Source organism: Schistocerca americana, chromosome 5, assembly GCF_021461395.2.
Source record: "Schistocerca americana isolate TAMUIC-IGC-003095 chromosome 5, iqSchAmer2.1, whole genome shotgun sequence".
Lineage (NCBI taxonomy): Eukaryota > Metazoa > Arthropoda > Insecta > Orthoptera > Acrididae > Schistocerca > Schistocerca americana.
In genome coordinates, this window is record NC_060123.1 from 489,373,199 (window position 1) to 489,398,403 (window position 25,205).

Genomic DNA, 25,205 nt, shown 5'->3' on the forward strand with positions numbered 1-25,205 from the left:
GCTATAAGCTGTTTCACAGAACTGATGAACACTTTCAATTAATATTATGAAATCAAGCTTTTGATAAGTGTACTCATAATATTTACCTAAAATGTTTGTAAGATGTTTATATGAAGGAGATATACTAGCCCAAAATTCATTCCCAACTTAAGTCATCAGCAAAATTAAAGAAGGTGATGAGGTGGATCACTGGGAATATGACATATGTGTTACACTTTGATGATCATTACAATACAATGAGATTAGCAAAGCCATCAGAAAAGGTCAATAACCAACAAACCGACTATGGTGAGTGTACGAGTAACTGAAGCTTGCATCACACTTCAATGAGTAAATCTGAACTCACTGATGTTAAGGAAACTATTTTTAAATATATTTGGATTATAAAACCTTGAAGTCCAGATCACAAACAAATTTTATTGTAATTACTAGTTTCAGCTACACATAAGCTATCTTCCCATCATAAAAAAGAAACTTGATTAGTGCAACTGCCATAATAGCTTAAGACACTGTCATAAAATTTTGAGTGATGATATTCTTACACTTTTGTGTAGTAGGAAATTAAATTTCTAACTGTGCGGACACAAAGCATAAAATCTATGTAATGGTAGACGTCACCTAAAATGGCTAGTACTGAGGAAAATAAAAGCATTTTGGCTCAAGCAGAATCATCTTTAAGTAATTTTATTAATGATTATAGCAACATCAGAAAATGAGTTACACATCATACCACACTAAGACCACCATGTAAGATGAGTGGCACCTTGTCAGATAGGATACATGTTGCGAGTTTCCTGCAAATAAAGTTCTGCTGTGAAACGAGTAACAGGTGCATTACAGTGTCCAAGTGAAACAGCACAGCAACTGGAAACATACTCCAAAACTGAAGTACATGGGCCAGTAAGATTCTTGTGAGCAAAACATCTAAATTGCACTGCGAAATTTTGGCAGTATAAGGAGCAAATGCAATGTCATATCCTGCCACAGTGAAATGATGCCAACAATTTCACCTGGGCCATGCAGACATGGGTGAAGCTGATTGGGAAAGACAACCAATAACAGCAACCACAGAAGACAATGTCCATGCAACCAAGGAAAAACATCTGGGAAAAAGAGATTTTCTGACAATGAAGACATCCACACAGTAGATCTCAGATGGCTCCATGACCAAGGAGCAGATTTCTATCATCGAGGAATTGAATAATTGCTAGAATGTTCTGACCATTGTTTAAAGACAGTTGGTGATTATGTTGAAAATTAGTGTCTTGTATCTGGGTCACTTTGTAGTACACCATTCAACAAAAGTTACTTGGTCTGCTATAACAATTATATTTTGTGAAGTCAATTTTTCAATCACTGTTCAATTCAAATGCAGATTTGCACTCCAGTCTCTAATCGTCAATGGTAAATGAACAATGTCGTGTTAGCAAAAATTTTATAAATTATTAAGGGCAAGAAGAGGCCTAAAGAAATAAAAATATAGAGGAAACAACTAATGGGAGTTGAGGATATTAAGGAAAATACCAAAAAGTTGAGGGAAGCTTTCCATGATCTGGAAACGGAACTCCCTGTGCTATTCAAATGACAGCACGTAGAGCTCCAAAATGCATTTTAATGTAAACTTAATGGATTCAAAGGTGTGGTCAATTAAATGGAAAACAAATGTTCTGAGTAATGCAAAAAAAAAAAAAAAAAAAAAAAAGACTGTGTAATATAAAATCTGCCAAAAGATAGAAAGATCACTAATCTGAAGACATGTGAAATACAGGTAAGAGCATGCTCTTTAAGTTGTTAGACACCACACAAGCATAATACAATGAACACAAAAGACGATTGACATACTTAATTCAGTTGCCAATACTGGTATGAACATGTGACAATTTCTGAAATTTAAACAAGTTTGAGACATATAAGGAGTTCTATATACAAACAATTTAAAAAATGCCTTTTCAAGAACATGTTCGGAGTAAAAAAAAAAAAAAAGCGTGTTTTAGTTGTACGAAGGATGCAGCACACACAAAAACTCAAGATTGACAAATCTAATGCAGCAACAAATCTGTGAAGCAGTTATTTAAGAATGTCATGTGAAGAAAACTAAGTCATCATAATCAAGGACTTGTATGACTATTTTATGATCAACATGAGAAAAATCATACACACTGCACAGAAAAACAAAGTGATTTTGGAACTGTTTTGACTCTTCTGCAACTTTCTCTATAGACCATGACTGAGTCATCAACAAACTCAAACTTAGATCAGGTGATAGCTGAACAAGCTTACATCTGGTTCATGGCTAACATTTAGTGTTACTCTCCCAAAGACTAATACTGGGTGATGCAATTACAAGTAGCCTGCCTCCCCCTTGAATGACAATGCAATATTTCGATTTCTGAAATAGAATAAATAGTTACAACAGTGGACAGTTTTACGTGCGATTGTTAGCATTCTTCTTTCAGCATTTCAGTTTATTTCATGTGTGAAGTTAGAATTTCTCTTTGTGGTCCGCAAAATGACTTACTCGATAGAAGAAAGACTTGAAATTGTGGAAGGATATGGGAAAACAGATTCAGTTAAGAAAACTTGCAAAATTTTTGGGGTCAAGTATCTGCATAGAGGACTACCAGCAAAGACGGTAATACAGAGTCTGTATAAAAGTTGGTGCACTTATGAATCTGTGCAAACTGTAAAACGTCACAGAATTCCTTCAGTTTGCATACCAGAAGTAATTGCAGACATTTGCTGAAAAATTATTCAGAGCTCAAAGAAGTTACATATATATTGGCCCAACAGATGTATGTAAGTAGCAGTTACCAGCAGATATTGAAAATCCTTAATTTGAAGCCATACCATGTGATGGAAGCGCAGAAATTATGGAAGGTTGACAGTGAGAAATGTATAGATTATGGCATGTGGCTTTTGAATATCTTCAACGATGGTTTGCTAAACCCTTTTTGTTACAGCATGGGTGACAAAGCATGGTTTTATCTTTCTGGTCATGTGAATTCACAGAACACAAGCTACTGGGCAATGGAGAGGTCTAATACTGTGAGTCAGCAACCACTTCACGATGAAACAAACAGCGTTTAGTGTGGTGTACCAGAAACATTTGGGTCAGACTGATATTTTTTGATAATACTCTCAACATGGTTGCATATATGGAAATTTTAGATAAATTTTGTACACAACTCACTGAATATGAAAGAGAAAACTGATTCTTCCAGCAAGATGGGCAAAATGCCACACATCTAAGGTACCTCTGGAATGAGCCCAATGATGTCTTCATTGAGGAACGAACTGTCAGCAAACATTAATGGTCACCATGTTTGGTGGATCTAATGACATTTGATTTTTTCCTATGGGGGCACTTGAAGAGGTATATTAAATAAATCCATACGCAATACAGGTATTACAAGACATCATCTGTGAAGTTGCTGACAAATGTATTTTTCATTGTAAATAAATGGTAAGTCCATTTCAGCTCTTTCTGTCTGTAATTTCACTGCATTCCCTTTTTACTTTCATGGGCTACTTTTATTTGCACCACCCGGTATTATGTGATTTCATTCAAGCAAAAATGACCTGCTAACACCAGAAGCTGACATTATGGTCATACATTGAATCATGCTGGCCCAGGAGTGAGGGTGCTCCTCTTCACACTCATGTGCAAGTAGTGACGGCTACTCATTAGATGGTTCTATTGCATACATTCTACACAAAGGCAAGCTACTTAAACACCCCTACCTGCATCCATCTGACTGAGGAGTATGCTATGACCTGGATACAAGACTGCCTGCATTTCAGCCACTTTCCAACCTGTGTCTGTGTCTACTTAGCTGCTCCAGGAATGCACATGAGCTGAAATGACTTACACTACATCAAATAATATGTGTAAGGTTCCTTGTGTCCAGCTGTATTACATGTTAAAATGGAGTCATCACATAATCACAGAGCTCAGTTTGGCATGTTTTGTCATAGAAGTGTCTCTCACTATGCTGATCTAAAACAAGAATGTTGGATTATTTTACATCTTTCTGTGGTTAGCTGTAAGTTGGTGCAATGTTTACTGCCACTATGTGGAAGGAATAACTGGATTTTCTGCCCAGTGATTTGAATGTGACACCGTTTATACCACAGTTTTTTCTGGTGCTCAATTTAATTTGGATCAATATTTTTATTTATTTCTAGCTTAATGATGTCCAAAATGTTTTAGACTTATTTCTTGAATGTTTTATTTTTTAACATATAATATGCTCCAATTTTTTTGACAGTAGTATTTTACAATACTGGTGGTAATGGAGTTTCAGCACTTAACAACCATTTGTCCTCTGACTTAGGTAAGCAGATATCAGAAGTGTTTTCAAATGTAGACTAAAGACGTTTCTCTTTAACAACTCTTTAAACATCATAGAGGAATTCTTGAACAGAAATATTTAGCCACTGATATAGAAAAAACTGTAAATGTTCAGCATGTAGCTAAATAAATATTTTTTCATCATCTCAAATACGTATTCCTGCTTATGTTCAGCTGACATATTCCACATCATAACATTTATTGTTAATATGTTCTATGTACAACATAATTAACTTTTCCATCCTAGCACACAATACTTAAACACCAGAAATTATCCAATCTTTGTAACTGTGGTTAATTTTGTTTGTTTTAGGAAGAAACAAGACACGGTGAAATAGGAATATGTTTATAAAAGAGTTGAGTTTTCCATCTAGCTTTCTCCTTTATACATGTACATCTACGTCCATATTCCGCAAGCCACCTGACGGTGTGTGGCGGAGGGTACTTTGAGTACCTATATTGGTTCTGCCTTCTATTCCAGTCTCGTATTGTTCGTGGAAAGAAAGATTGTCAGTATGCCTCTGTATGGGCTCTAATCTCTCTGATTTTATCCTCATGGTCTCTTCGCGAGATATACGTAGGAGGGAGCAATATACTGCTTGACTTCTAGGTGAAGGTATGTTCTCGAAACTTCAACAAAAGCCCGTACCGAGCAACTGAGCGTCTCTGTTGCAGAGTCTTCCACTGGAGTTTATCTACCATCCCCATAACGCTTTCGTGATTATTAAATGATCCTGTAATGAAACGTGCTGCCCTCCGTTGGATCTTCTCTATCCCTTCTATCAACCCTATCTGGTATGGATCCCTGATGTTCTTCCTGTAGTTTATACCTAATCAATGCGATTGAAGCATTGCTTATGATCCTATGACACACGAATTTTCTTCTATTATCTGTAGCTAACTGATTAGGATATTTTTATTGTTAACATTTAACTGTCATGGGCAGATAAATCAATAAGTACTGGTTTACATCTACATCAAAGAAGATTACTGGGTCTAAAAACATTCTGTCAATAGCTGTTGCACTATGTCCTTCAATTCTCATAGGAAATTTTACTGTTGCAAATGGTTAAAAGCTGGAATCAAAAACTGTGTGTGTCCTTTATTGGTACTGTATGATAGAAAATCAATATTAAAATACCGGCAAATGATGATGCTCCAGGTTAGTTCACGTATCCTTATAGAAAATGTCACTGATGCTATATGAAGCCAAAAATAGACAGTTCTATACGCTTGTGTGTCCTGATCACCAATTTCAGTGCAGTATTCAAAGAGCCATCTAACGTATTAGGGTAAAGCACCTACGAATCTTTTTTTTTGCATATACAGCCTCTCCTTCACCATTTCTTCTTCTTGGTTTTAGAGTAGTAATATTAACTCTCCAATTTCAGTGATTTTCATTTGATATTCTGATACACACAACTCATTGCTGACATTCCAATGTGTCCAATTAATTTTCCTGTAAAACTATGAGAAGTTAATCCTTTTTATTACCAAGGCTTCTTATGGTTTTATGGAAAGCATTAAATGCATTTTCTTTAATATTCATGGCTTGGCTTTGTTCAAGCTGTAGTACAGCACTGTTTACACCATAACTCTATGCATTCTGTAATTACTTCCCAAAAATTGAAACAGTGTACAGATGAAGTGCCAACATATAGTGTCTAGTGGACACAATACTTCAGCAGTCATACATATTGTTGGTGTCATGTGGACTACAGAACTGACCACCTGGCGGCACAAGGTCAACTTACATCCCCTTACCCACGGACAGCTTTGCATGCAGTCCTAGCCTGAGAACATGCACTGGTACCCAAAGAGGTGACTATGGCTGATGACATCCAGTAGGGTGCCCCGGATGCAGCAGTGTGAACGTAGGCACCCTGGCTGCCCTGGTTCCAAGCCCTGTTGAGACAATAGCTGCAGTTCCAGTTGATAAGATTTTGCCTGGAACATATTTTGATAGCTTCTCTAAGGATTCCAACACAATATTTTCATGATTGTAGTAACATCCTTATGTGTTAATATTCCATCACATGTGTCTGGGATAAGATGTTTCCTGTGACTCCTGATTTGTTAGGATACATCAACCTAGTGTGCTGCTGGTGTTCTATGCATTGAGCTTTGATGGCGCACATTGTTTGTCCAATATGTCTCGTCACATTGGCATGTGAACTTTTGTAAGCTGTCACCTTTGACACACCCCAGTAATGTCCACATTTTATTGAACAAGCAGAAGACTCAGCGGTTTTCGATGATTTGCTTGATTTTTCTCACTAGCACACCACAATGTTTATAGAGGTTATGGCTGTATCTTTCTCTGTAACTTCACAGGGCATCAGTTTCAGGATACACTGCTCTTCATCCAATAGCATTACTTCTCAGCTCGTCTTCCAGCAGCATCACTTCCCAAATGTACAATGTTGACATTCCTCTGAGTGCAGTTTTTGACAGTTTTGTGGCAGTTTGCACAGTTGTCCATTTACCACCACTAAAGCCTACACAGTACCAGTTTCAGAAGAATTGGTATTCAATTTGTCCAATGAATCTGTTCAACTCATGAGGGAGTAGGAAAAGTAATCCTTGACTGAGCAGATAGGGAGGACAAGTTACATGAAGCAATGATTTTTACTGCAGGTCATGGCATTTGGCCACTGCAGTTTGACTGAAACATTGTCCTGGTGAAATATCTCCTCCTCACACAACATATAGAACAGTTTAAGAACTGTTCTGTGTTCAAATGGCTTATAAAGGTTTTATAATGTGTCCTGTTCCTGTTTGCATTCTTTCTGGTACAATCTCAAAGATCAGCAAATATTGTTTTCCTGGCTGAAATCTCTGTTTTTTCAGAAAACATTCCCCAAGTGCAATCTACTAGTCTGATTAGAACTGAAATTTGTAGCATTCATTAAGCATGGAACATTTTCCTCAGCACTATTTCATACAGATATTAATGTCTACATCTCCATCTATCTTTCAAGTATATGAAGCTTCCATAGCAACAAAATTAATTTTTAAAACTTTTCAGGCATTTTAATGGGCTTGTGATGTGACTTCCACATGCAAGTTTTCCAGCACTTTGTCCATAATGGCCATTATTTGTGCAGCTGGTGAACTTTAAATAGGAATTTTTAATCACTAAACAGAAGTCTTCTTTATGTTTTTTAATGTACACTTCAGAATCTAAACACAGAAAAACATGATTTAAGTATGGCTGGAAGTCAACAAAATTTTGGTAGAACATCTCAGGCTTTAAAACAATAGGGTTAGCATTACTTGAGATATACGGGACTAATGGCTACCATAAAATTTGTGGTTTGTTACACATGTTGCAATGGTATGTGCTGTAATCACAAAGTTTTAATTACCACAACAAAAAAATCAATGTGTGACCCTGACACAGTGATAATGTTACTCCTACATATAGTCACACTTCAACACGTTTTTCCTAACTGTGGATTACTTGGTGGATATTTCTGTTGTAGCAATCTGCATTTTCACTGTTCAGAAAACAATCCATCTTGTCAAAAGTTGCCTAACTGTTGTTCTGAAAATGTCTGCTATGCAATGGTCTTTTCACATGAGGGAGGAGGAAGAAATCTAGAGAATACAAGGGGATAGGTGTGGGATGTACTGGGTCTGGTGTAGAATGAGGTGGAACATTGCCATAGAACAAAAAACACCCTCTAAGGCAGCTTCCCATGACACTTTGCCCTGTCAGTTTTCCATAACCTTGTCAGGAGATTTCAGTAATATGCTCCTGTGATGGTATGTCTCCTGCAAGCATAATCCATTAACATTACACCATGATAATTCGAAAAGATTGCTCAGTATCAGCTTTCGTGATAATGATTGGGTCTTTGCCTTTTTTGGCACAGGTGAATCCACATGTTTCCACTCCTTTGTTGTGAGGCTCATAGTGACACACCCAACACCTGTCCATGGTGATTAGGTGGCTAAAGAAGCCACCTGGACCGGCCTGACACAGCTGCAATAATTCTGCTGCTGCCTTGGTTTATTGGGCATTTTTAGTGGGTGTAAGCAGTCATGGAACCCTTCATTTAAAGTGGCTGGCAAGTTGTTGACACCTTTCTCACTTTTTTCACTATCTTATCAATTCTGGTGTGCTGAGCCCCTGCTTATCTTGCAATTCCTGTTTCTTCAAAGAGAGATCGTCTTCCATTTAGTTCAACATTGTTCATACTTGTTTGATCAGACTGGATGCTTGCATGTCACCTATCTCCACTTTGACATATGATGGTGCACTGTCACTGTACACTTCTACGGGTTGCAAAGTACTCCACTTTATCACAGTGCTGTACCATTTTTGTTTGTCTCCACTAGCAGCATGGTACGGTAGTATGGTATTGGGATTTTGATGTGTGTCAGGACTGCAGACTTGTACATGAAAGGAAACAAAAAATAATTAATAACTATTTTACATGATAATTAAAACTTTGTGATTACCCATATGTACTATAATTACCAAAAATTTTTTGTGCCCTAAATTATGGGCATAAATTAGTCCATAACACATTGAAATGCAGAAAAGGCACAATTTTTGATCATTTAGCTGCTTAACATATTATGTTACTTTATCTGACAGGTCTTTGGATACAAATCTTCAATCAAATGTAGATTATATGCATACAACCTGCTCCTAAGACTCCACCGTCTCCACAATTTGTAACAGTTTCTGGTGGTGGTGGCACAGGAAATAAGCAGCGATAACAAGGCCCATCTTCATAGTTATAAACAGTAAGCTGCCCTTCAAACTGTAAAGCACTGCCTGACACAAGTGGTCTTCCTGCTTTGACACATGCATCATTAAGAAGATATCGTGTAGCAACATTATCTGTGGCATCCACAACTATATCATACTTTTTTACTATTTCCAGAGCATTCTGACTGTCCAGCTGTATGTGGTAGGGAGTTACTTGTACCCCACTATTTAGCCTATGGAAAGAAAAAAAAACTTTAAATATATTTTCTTATAATCCTTACCATCAGAGAAAATATTGATAGCACAATCATAATTACAGTAGCAGATAAGACTTAAAAACTGAGCAATAGAAAATCAAACTCCATCTCATCACTTAATTCATTCTAAAAATGTGATACTACCCAGAAAGACAGAAACTATCTGTATTGACTTTAGTAGCAACACTCAAGTGGGATTATGGAAACTAGTCAAGGTGAGTATCAGTTTTGAGTATTACTGTTAACTTACACCGCTGCATCCAAGCCAATCAAAACATCTTCCCAAACAAAAAGTAATGCATTGTACACCATAAGACATACATCTATAATGAAGACAGTAGGACAATGGAAGTTCTAAGATAGAAACAACTAACAAGATGAGAAAACACAAGCACTCCCCTACAGTTGATTAATGGTTAGTGTAAGAGTCCAGAGAATTACATTATTTGTTAAACTTTCAATTTTGAATGTTAAGAGCAGTGGCAAAATCAGGATTCCATCACCAAAGCCTAAAGAGATTGGGGATCATGGCCGGATAGAGAGGTAGCTTGGGGTGAAATGACAATGAAGGAGAGCACTGTGACAAGAGAAGGTGTCGATGGAGATTTGTGGCTCTGTGCCAGATATACAAATCCTCTTCTTTTCAACACAATGGCCCCAAGGGATAGAGACAGGATCTGTGTCACTTTGCTAGAGGCTGAAACTAAGTGCTAGACGACAAAACAACTGTACCTTTCCACACCCTTTGCATGGAAGAAGCATGGTTGCATAAACATAGTAATTTGATGCATTAACACTAGGCGGTGGTGGTGGTTAGTGTTTAACGTCCCGTCGACAACGAGGTCATTAGAGACGGAGCGCAAGCTCGGGTTAGGGAAGGATTGGGAAGGAAATCGGCCGTGCCCTTTCAAAGGAACCATCCCGGCATTTGCCTGAAACGATTTAGGGAAATCACGGAAAACCTAAATCAGGATGGCCGGAGACGGGATTGAACCGTCGTCCTCCCGAATGCGAGTCCAGTGTGATTAACACTAGGTGTTTAATGTTAAAAATTATTATTGTCACATAAACCATTTACATAGATTAATTAGAGATTTGAGGATGAGGCACTTACAACCGCTGCCTACAAGCTGACCTGTTTCTATAGGTACATTGATGACACGTTTGCCATCTGGTCACAAGTTCGGGAAAAACTGCATGAGTTTCTTGACCATCTGAACTCGAGACACCACAGCATTACGTTCACAATGGAACTAGAAAATAATGGTCAACTTCCTTTCCTGGATGTCCTGGTGAAAAGGAAGACAGACAGCACATTAGGCCATAGTGTGTATAGAAAACCTACACACACTGACTTATACCTACAGGCTGACAGCTGCCATCATCTGGCACAGGAGAATGGGGTGCTGAGAACACGTGTTCACCGAGCCAAAATACTTTCTGACTCAGACAGCTCGGCAGCAGAGTTAGAACACCTACAGCAAGTGTTCGCAGACAACGGATACTCAACAAGGGACATCCACAAGGTGCTACACCTCTCCAGACAACCTGATACTGAGGGAGATGAACAAGACGAGACCAGGAGGGTAGCCTTTCTACCGTACGCAGGACCTATATCTGCTAAGATAAGCAGAATACTGAAAAAGCACAATATCAAGAGTGTGTTCTGCCCACTGAACAAGATCAGGGCACTTCTTGGAATGGTTAAGGATGATCTGGGATTGAGGAAACCTGGTATTTACGATATACCATGTGAATGTGGTATTTCTTACATTGGCCAGACCACCAGGACCGTTGATATAAGATGTAAAGAGCATCAAAGGCATAGCAAGCTTCAACAAGCTACTAAATCAGCAATAGTAGAACACTGCTTGGAACTTGAGTACACCATGAATTATGATAAGACCAGGATTTTATCTCAGAACCCCAAATTTTGGGATAGCTTCATCACTGAATTGATCGAAATCAAGATGATAGAGAACTTGATAAACCGGGAAGCTCGATACCAACTCAGTATGGCGTGGAACCCAGCTTTGGACCTATTACAAAAACAACGGAAGAAAACACAAGACCAGGAGAATGACAGGGGCGCTGGAGAAAGTCGGAACGCTCACCAACAGCAAACGCACCCTGTCGACAGTGCCAGGGACATGCCTGGCAGGTGCCGACCTGGTAGGGTACGCCATGAAATGGCCGCCACTGGGGAAAACAGCGTAAGCGGGCGTGGACGGAAGACAGAACATCTGGTGACCAACTGACACGGTCACAGTGGGAGCGGATGGCGTAGGGAACACCAGACACCATCCAGACGGGACATGGTCAGCCTGTCGTTCAGTCACAGGAAGCACCTGATGAAGGCGCTGAGGTACAACGTCGCAATATTGTGTTAGAAAAACGCAGACTACCAGCAGTACACCTGATTCAATGAGATGTCACAAAATCGCCAGGAAAGTGTAAGAAATTAGATTAACACAGATTATATCATAATTCTAACTTAGTCATAATATAACAAAACAGTAACATATTACTATAAGACTTGAAGCTGTAGGTTACTAACACACTGACATAACATAGCTGACAAGTATTCTCAACTTCTTGAGCAGAATACATGTCTCATCAATCAAAAATTGTATTAATTGATGTAACATGATGTAAGCAGCAGGTCAAAAGGAAAGGTCAGCAAGAAATACAATTTCTTTAAAAACAAACATTAAATAAAAGAGGTTACTCTCTCTCTCCCTCTCACACCTCACACTCAGAGAGAGAGAGAGAGAGAGAGAGAGAGAGAGAGAGAGAGGGGGGGGGGGGGGAGGTGGGGGGGGGGGAGGGAGAGGGAGAGACATGAAGTATGGAGATAAAGAGGTGGAAACAGGGAGGAAAGAGGAATACAGTTCAGGATGGAGGAGACTGGGGGTGCAAAATGGCAGTATAGGAAAGGGCAAGGAAAAGAGAGTAGAGAGGGGCAGATGAAGATGGGTTTTAGTGGAGGATTAGGCCAGGGAAATCAATGTTACAGCAGGGAGGGGACAAAACATGAGCTGAAAGAAATTGAAATAATGAGGAATTAAATGTAGTGAGGCATGGGATGAGGCCAGCTGACTCAGTGGCAATGGCATGACTGTAAATTGGTACAGGCTCTGGGGTTGGAATTGCCCGAGGTACAAATTATAGGTGCTGGTGCTGTGGTTGCGGGAAATGGTGTTGTAGTGTGCAGCATGTTTAACAACTTAGTGACTGTTTCCAGTTAACAGCAGCTGAGCTGTTTTCATGTGGGTAGACAACTGGTTAGCTGCCATTTCGACAAAGAATGCTGAACAGTAACTGCAGCACAGGTAGTATATGGTATGGTTTCTTTCAAATGCATCCCTAACTTTTAATCAATAGAATATGACTATGATTGGCTTGCAGCAGGTGGGTAGATGGGTGATTAGCTGTCACGTCCTCAGATAATTCTGTACAATAATTGCAGCACAGCTGATATATTGTTTCCTTGTATGCACCCTCACCTTTTATTCAATAGTAAATTACTGTGACTGGCTTGCTGTAAACTTGTGTGTGTGTGTGTGTGTGTGTGTGTGTGTGTGTGTGTGTGTGTGTGTGCGCATTGCAGTAAAACCACGACCAACAGACAGAGAGGTACGTCCTAAAGAACAGACACCATGTATTCACATAATTGATTTTCCTCAATGGGCAACAAATCCACCTTCTTCAGTGAGGATGCAAGATTACATCTGACCTCCTGTGGGAGTCTCAAAACAGCGAGCATGGTGAATGTGGACAGGGACTGCAGATGGATGGCTTTAGGTGGGAGTGTGGGTTGGCCGAGAGGTGTACACAATAGTCTGTGCAGTTGTGATACAACACTGTGCCTAGGTGGTGCAGTGGTTAAGGCAACTGCCTAGTAAGCAGGAGATTCCAGGTTCAAATCCCAGTCTGGCATACATTTTCACTCATCGCCACTGATTCTGTGTAAATACCTGATGCAGGTGACATCAATAATCCCTTCCCTTTCCTTTCTCCGCCGTTCGCCTTCAATTTTTGTATCATGAAAGTTGCTGACACTGCTTGTATAGACAAGACTCATAACAGCCCCGACAATCAGTAGCTTTTCTATTAAACATAATGGCGAAGACAGATGTCAGTAGCTTGAGAATTCTATTTGAAATGGTACAACTTGGACATTCAGTTAAGATTTTATTCAGGTATGCTGCCATAATCAACTTCTAGGACACTTGAATAAACTATCACTATCATGTTAATTATTTCTAAATCATCAGTAATTTCTCTTTATAAATAACAAAAATCCAGACAAGTGTGTTTAAGACTCTTTAGGGTTCCATACAAACTTAACCATGTACATAGATAATAATAATGATGATAATAATAGTTGTTATTATTATTATTATTTCATGTGGCTTAATGGCCTGGTGCAAGTCTTTCTACAGGACAGCACTTCAGCGACTTGCATGTTCCTAACTCTACTCTAGTTATCCAACTGAGGAAAGAAGACCTACAGTTTAATGTGGAAACTGAACCACATGTTTCTGGTGATTCCTTACATCAATGAGAGGTGAAGGATAGATTAAAATAAAGGCTGAAAAACCCATGTTTAAATCGAGATTTAATCCTGTAACTTCTTGGTTTCCAGGCATGCACTTCAGACCCAACATGTATGTAGATAGCTCATCTAACGGTTTAGATGAGTCATTATGTGAGTATCAAAATATGTGACATATATATCCGTATCTTTTGACTTCATTGACTTAGATGCTTAAAGTATTTACAATGTCAAGGGACCAAAGGCCTTTGTATCTGACACAAATTTCAACTAGATACCTCTGCCCATTCCTGAGAAATAGGGGCCTTAACAGATGGATAGATGGACAACACAGAGTAAAAGAATGTTTTTTGTGTGATATGGCTGTACATTTTGATTGAATTGAATTTTTGTTTACACCGCCAAGGGACCGTAGACCTTAGCATGTGACAAATTTCTTTTAAATATCTCTACCCATTCTGAGAAAATGAGGTCTTAACAGAGAGACAGATGGATAGACAGGCAGAGAGACAAAAATGACACAAAAATATTTTTTTGATGTGATAGAATTACAAGTTAACAATTTTCAGTTTTTTTCTTTTACTTGTACTGTGAAACCTTGCTTCTTGTCATATTTCATGATCCTACATCACCAGGATGTACCCTATAGAATTTGAGGAACGAGTTTGTTAAGTATTGAAATATGTGACATAAATGGCAGTCTCTTTCGAGTGGGTGACATAAAACCTTAAATTTTTCATTCCGCGAAGGGACCGTAGATCTTAGTACATCACATGAGTTTCAACTTGATACTCTACCTGTTCTTGCAAAAAAAAGGGTCTAAACAGTTGGCCTGGCTGGCAGGCAGGCAGGCAGGCAGGCAGGCAGGCAGGCAGGCAGACAGACAGACTGACAACAAAGTGATCTTATAAGGGATCTGTTTTTACCAATTGAGGCATGGAACCCTAAAAACAAAGACACTGCCAAAAAGAATTAGGGGAACATTATTTTGGGTATCTGCCATACTCTATTGAGAAATAATTGGGGACTCAGTATGTTACCAAATTATACCTTTATCTTCCAACAATTAAATACACAAAACATCATTACACCCTCAATCACTTACATTGAAATGTCTAACACGTGTTGAAAACAAAGTGGCATCAATCATTCATCCCATCATCCTGGGTGCTTTTCACTGGACTTTGAGAGCTTCAGCAACATGTATGTCCTCTGTGAACATTTATGTCTGCCTGACACCTATGTGGGATGCTCCAGATAATGGAAGTCAACCTGTGATATCCATTCCCATTCTTCATGAGATTTCTTGGGAAGTCTGTGTGGAACAGGATGACCATGATCACGTCTGTCAAGCGTGTCTCACATATGCAACATGAGGTTTAGGTCGAGAATCACTACCAGCCATTCCATTACTTTAGTGTCCAGGCTTTGCAAGACATCTATGCTGCTGCATATCTTATAGGCCCTGGCATTAGAAGGAATTCATGACTACCACCTTAAACAGCAGCTAATAAATAGTCCAACAGGGTCTGTTCGATGTACTGTGTGGTTGTAAGGCAACCATGGACAATGGCAAGATCTGTATGGCTGTCAACAATCAAGCCTCCCCTCAGTATCAGAGAACCATGGAAACTTGTATATTTCCTGGATAACATTTGGTAGGTACCACTCACCAAGGGTCTCTGCACATGAACACGGAATCAACTCGCGTCCAAGGATACCCGAACTTGTCTGTGAATAACACATTTCACCAGTGACGAAGTTGCCAGTTAACATAGGAGCTTCAGAACTGAAGGCAAGCTGCAAGATGTTGCCATGTCAAGCAGGGTACTTGAACAGGGTCATAAGGTCCTTTCTCGCATCCTGTTCGTTACAATCTGATTGGACACAGTGGCTCCAGTGATCCTTACGAGATCATCTTGCAGTGCTCTGGCTGTATCCAAGTGACACCACAATGCAGAGATGGCAGGATATTGGTCTTCAGCTGGGGTTTTAATGCGTCGATGATCTTGTCCAACTCGCCATGTGTACTGACCTGCCTTCCCTTGTCCACAACCTAAGGCTGACACATGGAGAGGCACTGGCATCTGCAGCAACACAACTGAAAGCCTATTCTTTTTTGATCGAACAGACCACCATTGCAACTTGCACTGCAAGAAGATGTTGCATTGCATGTCCTTGGTTAAATACAATGTCCGCAAATGACAACTGCCATCTGTGTACCTCACTAGAAAACACTGGGACATTGACAGTCACATCCTTTTGAGGGGTCATGTGACACTGTATTGCATAACACAGCCAATACATGGTGAACGATTTTAATCACTGCCTACACTGAAAGAGAATATCTGAAGCCATGAAATAAGATCACAAGCACCTTCTGTATCAAAATAGTTTTAACATACAGGACATTGATAAACATGTTCCCCTAATTCTTTTGAACAGTCTATATAACTGAGTTAGTGTCAAATGGAGTTCAATATTAATGAATGTCTCCAATTAGCAGTGGAAATATTCAAGGCAGGAAGGAAGATGGGATTTGACATCCCATCAACAATGATGTCATTACAAACAAAGTTGGGATAAATAAAGAATGACCTTACACAGGAATCATTTCTGCATTTGCCTTAATTTGGGGAAATCATGAAAAACCTAAATCTGGATGTCCAGACAGGGATTTCAACCACCAATTCTCGAATACAAGTCCAGTGTCTTAGCACTGTGTCACTTTTCTTGATAATATTCAAAGAAAGTGTTGTTACATGTTTTATGTCTTTCTGTCTTGTTAAGTATCTGCTTGATTATATTTCATATCTAGAAAATTATTATTTCCTGTTGAGTGCCTACATAAGGTGATGTGAATCCCTCCGCGGTAACACTATACAGAGAGAAAATATTAGGCTCAATTCTGCAGTGCTTGCTGTTTTTCCCCAGTCAACAAGTGTCAATGCTGCACAGGAATAATTTTTTTAACACTGAACCCTGAGAATGTTATTTCAGCTGTTGGACGGCAACGATTTCAATCTAATAGATGTTGTTGTTGTGGTCTTCAGTCCTGAGACTGGTTTGATGCAGCTCTCCATGCTACTCTATCCTGTGCAAGCTTCTTCATCTCCCAGTACCCACTGCAACCCACATCCTTCTGAATCTGCTTAGCGTATTCATCTCTTGGTCTCCCTCTACGATTTTTACCCTCCACGCTGCCCTCCAATACTAAATTGGTGATCCCTCGATGCCTCAGAACATGTCCTACCACCCGATCCCTTCTTCTGGTCAAGTTGTGCCACAAACTTCTCTTCTCCCCAATCCTATTCAATACTTCCTCATTAGTTATGTGATCTACCCATCTAATCTTGCAGAATTCTTCTGTAGCACCACATTTCGAAAGTTTCTATTCTCTTCTTGTCCAAACTATTTATCGTCCATGTTTCACTTCCATACATGGATACACTCCAAACGAATACTTTCAGGAACGACTTCCTGACACTTAAATCTATACTTGATGTTAACAAATTTCTCTTCTTCAGAAACGCTTTCCTTGCCATTGCCAGTCTACATTTTATATCCTCTCTACTTCGACCATCATCAGTTATTTTGCTCCCCAAATAGCAAAACTCCTTTACTACTTTAAGTGTCTCATTTCCTAATCTAATTCCCTCAGAATCACTCGACTTAATTCGACTACATTCCATTATCCTCGTTTTGCTTTTGTTGATGTTCATCTTATATCCTCCTTTCAAGACACTATCCATTCCGTTCAACTGCTCTTCCAGGTCCTTTGCTGTCTCTGACAGAATTACAATGTCATCGGCGAACCTCAAAGTGTTTATTTCTTCTCCATGGATTTTAATACCCACTCCGAATTTTTCTTTTGTTTCCTTCACTGCTTGCTCAATATACACATTGAATAACATCGGGGAGAGACTACAACCCTGTCTCACTCCCTTCCCAACCACTGCTTCCCTTTCATGTCCCTCAACTCTTATAACTGCCATCTGGTTTCTGTACAAATTGTAAATAGCCTTTCGCTCCCTGTATTTTACCCCTGCCACCTTTAGAATTTGAAAGAGAGTATTCCAGTCAACATTGTCAAAAGCTTTCTCTAAGTCTACAAATGCTAGAAACGTAGGTTTGCCCTTCCTTAATCTAGCTTCTAAGATAAGTCATAGGGTCAGTATTGCCTCACGTGTTCCAATATTTCTACGGAATCCAAACTGATCTTCCCCGAGGTTGGCTTCAACTAGTTTTTCCATTCGTCTGTAAAGAATTCGCGTTAGTATTTTGCAGCTGTGACTTATTAAACTGATAGTTCAGTGATTTTCACATCTGTCAACACCTGCTGACTTTGGGATTGGAATTATTATATTCTTCTTGAAGTCTGAGGGTACTTCGCCTGTCTCATACATCGTGCTCACCAGATGGTAGAGTTTTGTGAGGACTGGTTCTCCCAAGGCTGTCAGAAGTTCTAATGGAATGTTGTCTACTCCCGGAGCCTTGTTTCGACTCAGGTCTTTCAGTGCTCTGTCAAACTCTTCACGCAGTATCATATCTCCCATTTCATCTTCATCTACATCCTCTTCCATTTCCATAATACTGTCCTCAAGTACATCGCCCTTGTATAGACCCTCTATATACTCCTTCCACCTTTCTGCTTTCCCTTCTTTGCTTAGAACTGGGTTTCCATCAAAGCTCTTGATATTCATGCAAGTGGTTCTCCTTTCTCCAAAGGTCTCATTAATTTTCCTGTAGGCAGTATCTATTTTACCCCTATTAAGATAAGCCTCTACATCCTTACATTTGTCCTCTAGCCATCCCTGCTTAACCATTTTGCACTTCCTGTCGATCTCATTTTTGAGACGTTTGTATTCCTTTTTACCCGCTTCATTTACTGCATTTTTATATTTTCTCCTTTCATCAATTAAATTCAATATTTCTTCTGTTACCCAAGGATTTCTACTGGCCCTCGTCTTTTCACCTACTTGATCCTCTTCTGCCTTCACTACGTCATCCCTCAAAGCTACCCATTCTTCTTCTACTGTATTTCTTTCCCCCATTCCTGTCAATTGTTCCCTTATGCTCTCCCTGAAACTCAGTACAACCTCTGGTTCTTTCAGTTTATCCAGGTCCCATCTTCTTAAATTCCCACCTTTTTGCAGTTTCTTCAGTTTTAATCTACAGGTCATAACCAATAGATTGTGGTCAGAGTCCACATCTGCCCCTGGAAATGTCTTACAATTTAAAACCTGGTTCCTAAATCTCTGTCTTACCATTATATAATCTATCTGATACCTTTTAGTATCTCCAGGCTTCTTCCATGTATACAGCCTTCTTTTATGATTCTTGAACCAAGTGTTAGCTATATCTAATAGATAATATACATGAAATCTTTGTCACAAAATAAAAGTTACTCCTTTCGCAACATCCTTCAACTTTGTGACAATAATTTACTGCATCTCATCTCTGAGACCAAGACCCTTGCCTTCCAACAGCTGGAGCAACATTCTCAATAACATCTGAGGAAGATATCTAAGCTACTCCTGCCTGGCACTACCACTTCCCCACCAAAGAGCCCTTCACTCCCATGCACTTGCCTTGTGGACATGACATAGCTCCCAACTCTTGATGTTGCTGGGCTATGGCAACTTGCACATCCCCAGAAACTTCCTTCATGTCCTATAAAACACACTATGCCTGAACACACTCTCAAAAGTACCAGCATCATTGTTAATCTATCTTGGAAAAAACTTTGACTATTGTAGAAGGTTCTGCTCTGTCAAAAGGCCTCAGTCTCAGTTCTCAGATAAAGTTTAACCATACTGAACTTGGAAAGAATCTGTTTTTATTTACTCACTCCCCTCAACTGAATCATTTTCTCATCACCCACATTACCAAAGACAGCCTACATGTACACAATGGACTTCATCTTAAATAGTTTCATACACCCTGCACTTATGATCTACACCCTTTTTGAACCAATCACGACCTGGTAACATTACGGGAATTCTTAAACTACCATTTGGATTTGGCTCCACTTCCCTTCACCAAATCCCGGAGCTATGGAATCGTGAAGTACTCACAACCTTTCTTTGTTTCTTTCCTTTTTAAGAGAAAACCACTAATCTTGACACAATTCTCTTTGTTATTAAGGTCTCTGCTATCATGGTTAGGAATCTCAGGAAGTTTGTGGCTACAGCTGGATGATTTATTCAGGAGAACGCACTTCACACAATGAGCAACTCAACAATGTGTTGGTCCACACCTGGCCCTTATGTAAGCAGTTATTCGGTTTGGCATTGATTGATGGAGTTGTTGGATGTCCTTCTGAGAGATATTGTGCCAAATTCTATGCAATGGAGCATTAGATAGTCAAAACCCCGAGCTGATTGGAGGGATAATGTTCCAAATGTTCTCAGTTTGGGAGAGATCCAGCAATTTTTCTGGCCAAGGTAGGTTTTTGCAAGCACAAAGACAAGCAATATAAACTCTCACCATGTGCTGGCAGGCATTATCTTGCTGAACTGTAAGCCTTGGACGACTTGCCATCAAGGGCAACAAAACGGTGTGTAGGATATGATCCTTTTCATGGTCATCCATGGCACCCTTACAGCAGAGTGGTACACTCGCTATACTATATTGTCGCAAAAGAAGCTGAGAAGCACAGTCCCTGTGGTGTAGTGGTTATGATACTAGATTGTTGCATGGAGGCTCGTGAGTTCACAACTCACCTGAACTGTAAAATTTTAATTTCTATATTTGATTCGAGTACATTCAATCTAGAAGTATCCACAAATGTCAAGAATCATTGTACTGGAATGTTCTGTAGCTGTATATAAACTGTAAGTGTTCTGGCTGGAGCCAGTTCGCTCTGCACTCTTGTATGTGCAAGTGCTGAATAAACCTTCGTTAAGTTAAGTGAGTGTTCGTCATTCATCTAATTACACCTTCTTCTACGTGACATTTTTCTGGTGGGGACACTGGGTATTGGAACTTGTGATAGTGCACATTATTGATGACAGAGTGGCTCCCATCAGGCCACGACAGAGCCGCCGTTTACGTGGCGAGTGTGGTGTCACCGCCAGACACCACACTTGCTAGGTTGTAGCCTTTAAATCGGCCACGGTCCGTTAGTATACGGCGGACCCGCGTGTTGCCACTGTCAGTGATTGCAGACCGAGAGCTACCACACGGCAGGTCTAGAGAGACATACTAGCACTCGCCCCAGTTGTACAGACGACTTTGCCAGAAGGGGATCACTGACAATTACGCTCTCATTTGCCAAGACGATAGTTAGCATAGCCTTCAGCTACATTTGCTACGACCTAGCAAGGCGTCGTAGCCTTTGATAATTAATATTGTGAAGCATGTATCATCAAGAGCGATGTTCTACGATAATGGATTAAAGTTAAATATTACAAGACTTTCGTACTTTATTGCAATTCTCAAGTCATTGTCCTGTTCCAGACCACACGCAAATCTGCGTGAGCTTAACGCGTGCCTTTTGGCTACCTCCGAGTGGCGTGGCTGTCTTGCTACGCCACTACAGCGAGAAACCCAAGTTTGAGCCATATTCAACAGATCGCAATCTACCGGAGACAGAAGGAGAAAAGGATGTTACAATGACAGGAACTGTATGCCACCACATAGACATCCTTCCGGGTTCTCTGGAGATGATGGCCAAGATCCAAACAAGTGGCTGAAGGTATCCGAGTGTATAGCCAAATTTAACAAATGGAATGACACCGTGTGTTTGGCTAACATATTTTTCTACTTGGAGGGCACTGCCAAGCAATGGTATGAGAACAACGAGGAGAAGTTCACAAGTTGGGAAGTATTCCAGGCGGGACTGCGTAAGTATTTCGGTGACACACAATGACAGAAGTGCAAGGCTGAAGATAAAGTGTAGGGTACAGCGTCCAGGAGAAACTACAGCATCCTACATTCAAGACGTCTTGGAGCTGTGTAAAATAGGGGATCCTAGAATGAAGGAGGAAGATAAGGTTGCACATCTCATGAAGAGTGTTGCTGAGGACATGTATCAAGCCCTACTCCTGAAGGAGGTTTCAACAGCAGACAACTTCAACTTCATAAAATGGTGTCAGTATATCGAGACACTGCATCAAAAAAGAATTACACGCAAGAAGTTTGAACAGCTTCCAAATGTCGTATCGATGTCTGTGATGGAGGAAGGAACTGATTTCACAAGTCATAACATGTAAACTTTCATGGCCAGCATCTTCATAATAATGATTTCACAAGTGTTTTTCATCAGATAGTGAGAGAGGAAGTTCAGAAGGCACTTGGATTGGACGGTGAGCAAAAAACTGAGACGCTTCACGAGGTCATAAGGGAGGAAGTGGAACAGACATTGAACCCAATCTCTCATCCTTCATTTCCCTTTAAAACAGTGAAAAAGTCGAGACCCATGTGAAGTTACATTCCTACAATGCCACATGAAGAAGCTGTTTGGGCACCAAGGAATACTGACATCTGGAGGATCCAGGACAAACAACCAGTATGTTTCCACTGCGGATGACCGGGACATGTGGTGCACTATTGTCGAGAAATACAGCGGATATTTGATAATGCCTGTGCAAGAAGACAGCAGAGTGATCTTAGCCAACGGGATGACAAAGATGAACAAGAAGATGTGGGTACAGGACACCATTGCCACAAGCTAGGCGCTGGAGAGGACGCTCTCCAACACACTGATCCAGGTCTCCATTGCTGTTTAGAAGCTCCATCCGATCACCTAGCCGCCACAACCTGGAAAAATAAAAGGTGCGACCTTCCTTTGAGGTGAGGCCACTGAAGAGAAAAATCCTCCGCCATAGATCACTACAAAAATGATAGGAAACTACGTTGATATCCTCATGGATGGCTGACCAGCCCAAGCTCTTGTGGACTCTGGAGCATCATTTTCAGTCATTTCGGAGAAGTACCGTCGCCAGTTGCAGAAAACGGTATTCGTCAACAGCAAAACATCTCTGCTGAAGGTGGCTAATGGGAAATATGTAAAACCTACAGGAAGATGTGTCATTCGTGTGGGTATAAGTGGCAATACACATCCCTTAGAATTCATCGTCTTAAAAGAGTGAAGTCAAGATGTTATTCTTGGATGGGACTTTTTGAAAGCATCTCAGGCAATTATAAATTGTTGTCGCTCGAAGATTATGCTAGACGAGATGAGATACTGTGGTCAGGAAGATGTGTATCCGAGTGTGTGGAGACTATGTGTGCTGGATGAAGTGATCATTCCTGCAGTCAGCGCTAGAAAGGTAACTGTCATGTGTCATGCCATGCATCAACCCATGGATCTTGTAGTGGAATGTAAGAGAAGCATACCAATGAAGAATAACTTGGTCATCATAGCCTCTGTCATCTCGTTTAAGAATGGATTCGATGAATAGTGGATAGTTAACTTAACTGTCGCTGAGAACCACAGATCCTTCCAAGATGCATGTGGGTAGCAAACGCTGAGCTGTTAATTGCCAAACAGTTGAGCATCATAGAAACCTCCCATGCAGTCTGTCGGCGAAATTAGCGCTACCACTATGAGACAAGATCTTCTAGCTCGCACATCACCAGATCTCATTAAGTAACAACAGAAGAAGCTACTTGCCATTCTTCATGAGTTCTCTTAATGCTTCAATCTACAGGTGAAGAGCATATTAGACAAACTGAGGGTGAAGCACCGGATTAGCACTGGAGACCACCAATCAATAAGCCAGAGAGCATACCGTGTGTCAGCGACGGGACGTCAAATAATTTGCGACGAGGTAGTGAAAATGATGAAGAATGACACCATTCAGCCTTTGTGGAGACCATGGTTGTCACCAGTGGTTCTTTTCAGGAAGAAGGATGGCAATTGGCACTTTTGTGTTAATTACAGGAAGCTTAATAAGATAAATAAAAAGGACGTTTACCCCCTTCCACGAATTGACGGTACACTAGATTGTCTGAAGGGGGCCAAGTTTTTCTCAACCATGGACATGTACTCGGGATTCTGGCAAATCAAAGTAGATGAGGCTGATCGTGAGAAAACTGCGTTCATCACCCCTGAGGGCCTGTATGAGTTTAAGGCAATGCCGTTTGGTTTGTGTAATGCACCAGCAACTTTTGAACGGATGATCAATAATCTTCTAAGTCACCTGAAGTGGATGATGTGTCTTTGTTATTTAGATGATATTATAGTGTTCTCAGCAACATTTGATGAACACGTAAAAAGACTGAGGGCCATTCTGAAGTGTCTCCAACAAGGCAGACTGAAACTTAATTCAAGAAAGTGTCTCTTTGGAGCGAAAGAAATCAAAATATTTGCACACCTTGCGTCGAATGAAGGTGTGAGGTGTGTGGCTAGACCCAGAAAATGTTGAGATTTATAATGGAATTTCCTATTCCTAAAAGTATTAGAGATGTGAGAAGCCTCCTCGGATTATGTTCTTATTACTGTTGTTTTATCAAAGACTTTTGTATCAAAGGCAGGCCACTCCAACATTTGTTAAAAGCCAATGCTAAATTTATATGAGGTGATGCTTAACAAGATTCTTTTGAAGAGCTGCGAAAAGCTCTGATGACTGACCCTGTACTTGGTCTGCATGATGAGAGAGCACCTACAGAACTACACACAGATGCCAGTGGGTATGGGATCGGTGCTGTTCTGGTGCAAATTTTGGATGGAAAAGAGAAGATTATAGCCCATGCTTCTAGGACACTTACAAAAGCTGAGAGAAACTACTCAATTACAGAGAGAGAATGTCTTGCTGTGATCTGGACCATGTGCAAATTTCGACAGTGTCTTTATGGAAGGCCATTCACTGTTGTTACAGACCATCATTCACTTTGTTGGTTGACAGGTCTTAAGGATCCAACAGGACGACTCGCCAGGTGGGCACTACTTCTTCAAGAGTATGACATTACCGTAGTGTACAAAAGTGGAAGAAAACACAAAGATGCCGACTGTCTCTCAAGAAACCCTGTGCATGACCATCAAGACATGGATGAAGATAGTGACTGTCTCGCTGCACTCCTTGATCCCTCTGGTGAGCAGAAGAAGGATGCCAAGATATCTCAAATTATGCTTGCCTTAAATCGGTCAGAGGATGTAAAAGGACAATTTAAGGTAGGTAATGGATAACTTTGCAAGAAAAACTTTGATCCATTTGGAAAGAGGTAGCTACCAGCGATTCCTAAACACAGGAGCTCAGATGTTCTACAGTAATTCCATGACACACCTGAGGTCGGACATTTAGGATTTATTAAGACACACGATAGGATCCGCAAGAGATTTTTCTGGCCAGGTTTATTTAGGAGTGTCCC

At 40.2% G+C, this 25,205-nt stretch overlaps 1 protein-coding gene across 1 annotated transcript in view; it reads right to left on the minus strand.

The window, feature by feature from the left end:
- LOC124615750 (adenylyltransferase and sulfurtransferase MOCS3) overlaps window positions 1-25,205 on the minus strand; it is a 217,796-nt gene that overhangs the window by 40,846 nt on the left and 151,745 nt on the right. Inside the window, exon 6 of the mRNA XM_047143837.1 lies at window positions 9,006-9,307. Coding sequence (XP_046999793.1) covers window positions 9,006-9,307 — 302 coding nt within the window. The remainder of the gene's footprint in view (window positions 1-9,005; window positions 9,308-25,205) is intronic.